Source organism: Saccoglossus kowalevskii, chromosome 19 (genome assembly GCF_978046115.1).
Source record: "Saccoglossus kowalevskii chromosome 19, keSacKowa6.1, whole genome shotgun sequence".
Lineage (NCBI taxonomy): Eukaryota > Metazoa > Hemichordata > Enteropneusta > Harrimaniidae > Saccoglossus > Saccoglossus kowalevskii.
In genome coordinates this window covers 27,858,582-27,864,953 of record NC_140659.1, presented here as the reverse complement: position 1 = coordinate 27,864,953, position 6,372 = coordinate 27,858,582, and the positions used below count along the sequence as shown (strand labels likewise).

The 6,372-nt window shown below is 36.8% G+C and overlaps 1 protein-coding gene across 1 annotated transcript; it reads left to right on the top strand.

Annotated features, from left to right (window-relative positions):
• Nucleotides 1-1,062, top strand: LOC102805797 (solute carrier family 35 member G1-like). Its single transcript, XM_006813979.1, has one exon. It carries the CDS (start codon nt 1-3, stop codon nt 1,060-1,062), a length of 1,062 nt encoding a protein of 353 aa, XP_006814042.1.
• Nucleotides 1,063-6,372: the final 5,310 nt, after the last annotated feature.

Below are 6,372 nucleotides of genomic sequence, written 5' to 3'. Positions count from 1 at the left end.
ATGACGGTGGATAATTATGGCGCATTAGGACTGTTCAATCAACAAAAGGAAGAACAATGTGTCAAATCGAAAACAGTCGCGGCTGTTGTGTTCGGTCTTATATCGGGTATTTGTCATGCGTCTTCTGGACTCTTTACAGTTTTGGCAACATCCCGACAACTCTCAGAGTTTCAGATCATATTCGTGTCTGCTTTAATAGGCACTTTGTTTTCATTCTTGGTTATCAAACTGCGTCGCCTGAAACTGTTAATCGACGATAGACTTACCACAATAATCCTCTTCGTAAATGCTGGAACCATGTTTTTCGGGGATTCGGCTTACGTCTTTGCCGTGCAATTGGTGCCTTTAGGAGACACGACCGCAATTATAAACGGATGCCTGCCTTTCCTAACTGCGCTGCTGTCCTGTGTGATCCTGAAGGAATCATTGCGAGTCACTGATGGTGTGTGTTCGATTCTAAATATATGCGGGATTCTTCTTATAACATGTCCATCTTTTATATTCGATTCACGCTCAGGAGGCCCAAGCAACATGTTAGTTGGATACGGGTTGACAATAACATCAGCCGTTTGCTACTCACTCTCACCGGTGTTGATCAGAAAAGTGAAAGACACCAACATCTTTGTCGTCACCTTCTACCACTGGACAATAAACTCACTCCTGAGTTGTTTAATGATGTTCTTAGTTGGCACGTCAAACTGGCAGCTATCGGCAGAGACAGCCGGGTACTTGATCGCTGTTGTCTCCTTTGATATCTTGGAGGTGTGTCTGTTATATCGAGGCGTACAGATGGAAGGCGCCATAACTATAGTCTTACTCGCAAATATAGATGTCGTTATAATGTACATATTTGATCATTTCGTGCTAAACAAGAATATTCATGTATTGGAGATTATCGGGGCTACTATGATTGTTGTTAGTTCTGTTGTGGTGGCGATAATGTCGAGTTTTTTTACGGTCTCAAGACCGTGCAAACAACAGAGTAGCGATGAAGAGTGCGTGAATATTGAACGTATAACCGAGCCGACAATGACTGAAAAGCATAAACTCGTAAATGATTAATAATATAAGTAATTAGTAGCAAATATACGGTTGCTGCAAATATTTAATAATTAACAACTAAATTAGATTTAGCCGAAAATGCATTAATAATTGCACACTAGTACAAAACACCTGTTAATCATCATATCACCTTTTCAATGCAATAACTCCCCTTGATCAGTTCTAAATAACTATACGATTTGATGTACTGGACGAACTTGAGGCATACCTACAGGTTGGTAGACTAGCAGGATAATTTGTTGATACTGTGAACATTTGGAAGTTAAACGATTATGCATGTTATTAATATTAATTTTGACAGTGTTAATGTATTTTCCAACATGAACGTATCATTAAAATACTACAAATATGTAATTTGTTATACGGTGCTGAATATAGCGCAGTACAAACCTCAGAATCTAAACTTAAGAAATGTCCAATATTTGATAGTTCAAAAAAAAAAAGATAATACTAAAAAAAAAAATAATTGTCACTTATGTTTATGTTTGAGGAAACACTTACCGTCTATTACTGTGTTCACAAACCTTAAATAATTCTATGCCGTGCGAAGAATAGTAAATATATTGACGAGAAATGTAGAGGTTGGCAGATTTTTAAAAGTATGCACAGTTTCAATACTACAATACAAAAGTGCCAATTTTTCATCATTCCTGACAAAACATGCGAAATGTAAGTCGTTTTTTTTTATTAAAATCTAACCACGTGAACATTCATATTTGATTCGGTTACCAGTTTGTAAATGGCGTTTTTTAAACTAACTGCTGTGAATCTAAATACGTGATCGAAAATGCTTAGACAGATTTATTTGCAATCTGTTATACATATATTTGGATACAAATTATTAGTTGGTATTAAAATAGGCAGAATAAATATGTGTAGTCTCTTTCTATCCCTGTATTTGAATTATTAAATCCTTAAAAACTCTAGGATGGTAGTAAAACTGTGCAAATTATTTGTTCATTTAATGCTGAGCTATATCTGTTCGAAGTATGAAATTGCTTTAAAAAAATAGTATTTTATATGAATATAGTTTTTTTGTCTGTCAATTTTCACTGTGCTGATATGTTTTTTTTTCAAATCCTCCCGATTTTTCAATGACCAATCCCTAAAAACCGTAATGACGTACCCTACTATTGCAAATTTGGGTATTCTGTGTGGAATAATTTGCATATATTTGTATTTGATTGACAGGTTGTAAATGACGTCACACCTTATAAGGCATTACACCACACGAGACCGATCGGGCTGCTGCTTTCATAGAAAAATATATGCTTCAATTTAAACAATATTAAAACTAATTTATCATTGGTTTCATGTTATCTGTGCATAACAATTAGCATAATTTTTGTTTTTAGTATTTCTATTTAGTGTTGCTGACGTGTGCATATTAATTTGCGTAATTTGTATATGCGTGTTGCTAGAACAGCTGTGTACAGCCTGTTGTTTGTAATATAAGGTATAGATCAACGCAAATTAACGAACTGCATGTGCAATTGCAGCGAATTTGACTCAATGTCTAAATTAACAGAATCTTAATTAACTAGTGTCTACAATCTCATTGAAAGAATAAACCGTGACTTTGTTTTAAAGCGGGAGGGTCGTCACCTGCGCACGCGCGGGAACAACACACGCTAAAACGCAAAGGCTCATGAATAGAAGCTTGTTTGTAAACAATGACACGCTATGGCCATCTGACGCATGAGCAGGTGACGACTCCCCCGCTTTAAATTAGCGACATCTTGACTTAGCGAAAATACAGATTAGCTAAAATAAGATTCTAGTTAAACAGACCCATTCTACAATATTTGTTTGATTGATTTCTGGTGACTTTATTGTCAAATATAATCAAACGCAATTCAGCTTTACTCGCATATTATTTAATCTACACTACTTTACTAAATATGCAACCGATTGTTTTATAAATTTCACTCATTTGTTAAATAAAGTGTACTGTATTACTACTTCATCAACACATTGTAAGCGTTGCTATCCTTCTTGTCAAGTGCAGAAGGTTGTATAGGTTGTATATTTTACTGTATCCAAAAAGTACTCGTGTATGTGAGCTGTAACAGTGTACAGCGAATTACAGTAGGATGGTCTTGTGCTTCTGACAAAAGTACAGCGGAAGTATCGACTGGCGATCTCTACGGTACACCGACCGGCAAAAATCTTGGTAGCGGCATTTAGGGCGTTTTTAATGATTACTGAGCATGCACATAACATCCACGTTTTTTAATATGAGGGCGGTAACCTCCGTCAAACCTTCCATGGCGTGCTATGACGTCATTGGTCACGTGGAATTGGATCGCATATGGTTATGAAAGTTCTATACGCTTCTTTTAAATTATTGATATAATGCAAGAAACTAATATACACGACATGCCATGTCTTGTGGCGAAAGGCCTGCCGAGAGTGGCAACATCGTTTATCTGTTAGCAACGTGTTGTTTTTGACAGTAAGATCTGTTCAATGCACTGTTGTAGTAACTGATATTATGGAGGTTTTTATCATTGACAATGGTTGAAATGTCAATACCACAGCTGGTTCATCCAATTACAAATGAGACAATGTTTCTTATAGGGATCCTATTTATATGCCACTGAAAATAAAGGTTTTCAAAAACCGAATTAAAAAGATCAATCAATAGAGATCATGTTTACACTGAAAATGAGCTTACATTGTATTCATTTCACGTATAGGAATTAAAACACAATATATAAAACATAGTGACGTTTTCGATGCCTGTAAATGTAATGTTAAACACACAGCAGTTCAATATACCGCATGCGCCCTCTAGCGATAGGGCTGTTTATTCGCCACTTTCTCAAATGTCAAAGCGAGACTGAACAAAATTGGGTGCAAGTAAGCCAGTGGCGGATCCAGAGGGGGGGGGGCATGGGAGCCATGGCCCCTTCTAAACGCATGACGATTCATATGATCTGGATTACGCATAGCTTCTCTGCGATTTACGCTCCGTATATCTTAAGCGAAGCTTGGACCCCCCCCCCCCCAATACTGGATCCGCCACTGAAGTAAGCCGTTTGCGGTTGTCATGGCAACAAATACAAGCACGTCGATTGCTATATCCATAAATACAACATTACGTCATATATGTTCGTCGCACCCCAAATCCTATGTCAAACGTCGTATATTAGATTTCTCAGAAAATGACCTATTATACAAGGTCGCTATTACGCTGATCTACAGTCTGTGAAAATACCATTTTAAGATAGTATTCTAAATAACGAACGACCACAACACCAAATAGATAACTGCTAGCTGTGGTAATGCTTTTACCCAACTGTTTGATGGTGCATAAGGCACTGGATAATAAAACTACATTTACATATATTAAAGATATCACTAATGATACCTCCAAAAAATGAATTTAAGACGTTACAAGAATTTGAATTTACCATCTGTTAGGCCAGACTTTTTTTATTCCTTGTTTCTCGAGTTTTATAAGGCACTTTTTTTGAGGAGGGCGGAAAAAAAACAAAATTAATTCTTTTTTTCCCATTAGATTTGTGTGATTCTCAAAGAATTGCAAGTGAGATCATTGATCGGAGAGAAGAAATGAAATAATTTTTTATTCCATGTATAACCTTGTTTCTCATCTGCGTGAGACTTCGGTATTTTGATCCTGATTTGTTATGCGACGGGCGAAAAAAAATGAAGATAAAAATATTTTTTTTAGCAATTTTTTACACAAGTCGGCGGGCGCGAGAAATTGCGCTGAAATAAAATTTTATTTTTCTTTCATTTTCGGCTCCTGTTCACCTTGCGCGATATGCGTCAGATCGGTGTAGAAGACGCCGAACTGCAGCGTCAATGCTTCGTAGTCGCGTCAAACATCGCGTGAGATTCGACAAACGCGAAAGTATTTTGGGGGACATTTCCATGTCAATAATGTGCTGTACACATTTGATGATAGACAATTTCGATTAAAAGAAGATATTCGAATGCAATATTCCTCTGTCAAAGATCGGCCGGTCGATGTGAGCTACGAAATAAAGAAATTCGAGTTCAAAATCAAATCGTTCGATTTTTGCACCAGACGTTCGTCTTTCATGCATCTCGCGAGATCTCGCAGTTGTACGGAAAATCACCTATTGGTAGAGAGTGCAACAACTTACTGTGCAGTTCCCTGGATCCAGGGTCTGAACAGTGTCAAACTTGGAGATGAAAGAGACCCCTCATGCACGCAGTCAGAATGTTAAAAAGAGGATATATCAGTTGCCTTGAAAAGTTATTCTCTACAACAGTGGAGAGCAGTTCAAGGTGTCGGGAAGACCAGTGATGACCAATATCTGATTTTAGTGTCTACATCATTTGGTGAAACTTGTGTAATTAATGAGCTTCGAGTCTTCTCTCTACCTAAGGATTTATCCTCTAACTATGTTACCACCATAATTAAACCAAAACTGTATACAAGTAACATAAACAAGAGACCTACCGGTACTGGTTGAAATAACTCTGATGCCTTTGTAGAGTGTCCTCAGTACAATAAGATAACTGTTTGCCATGGTTAATAGTGTTCCCACAATGCCATTATATCACATTCATGGTAGTTTAGTTGTCATGATACTTACAATTGTTATGATCCTATTACAAATCTCTTGGTGGTCAACCCATGAACCCTAGATACAAAGTATCAAAGCAATCAAGATGGTAGTTTTTAAGAACTCGAAAATAGTATTTTTTTCCCAACATGACAACAATATTGGCTAAAAATAGAGAATGAAAATATCGTCACAAAATTACCAAATCTTACAGTAGTCCGCCCTTAGTACCTACATACCAAGTATCAAAGCAATTGGTCTGGCACATTTTAACAAGAAATGACATTATTCATTAAAATTAAAGAATTGAAAATGTCTTCACAAAACGAACATATCTGACAGAGGTCCACCCATGGTACCTACATACATGTATCAAAGCAATTGAGCTAGTAGTTTCAAATAGGTCGAAAATAGTATTTTTGTTACCAAAAATGAAAATATTTTCTAAAAATTGAGAATTGTAGATATTGCCACAAAATAAACAAATCTGACAAGGGTCTACCCAAGTAGTTTTCATTAAGAATTTAGTAATGGAATTGTTGACAAATGTTTGGAGACAGACAACAAATAATCACCTATATGAACAGTTCCACTCTGTCTACTTTGATGGCAGCAGTGCTGAAAAGAATCCTGTCCAGCAACCCATGGCCAAAACGATATAACTTATGTTTGGAGGCACAGTGATATAGCCCCCACAAGGAAGTACCCCCTCCCCAGCTCTCTATCGAAATGAACATACAGGATAACA

Excerpts from the sequence above, each read along its gene's own strand:
- LOC102805797 (XM_006813979.1), top strand. The coding sequence starts at position 1 with ATGACGGTGGATAATTATGGCGCATTAGGACTGTTCAATCAACAAAAG.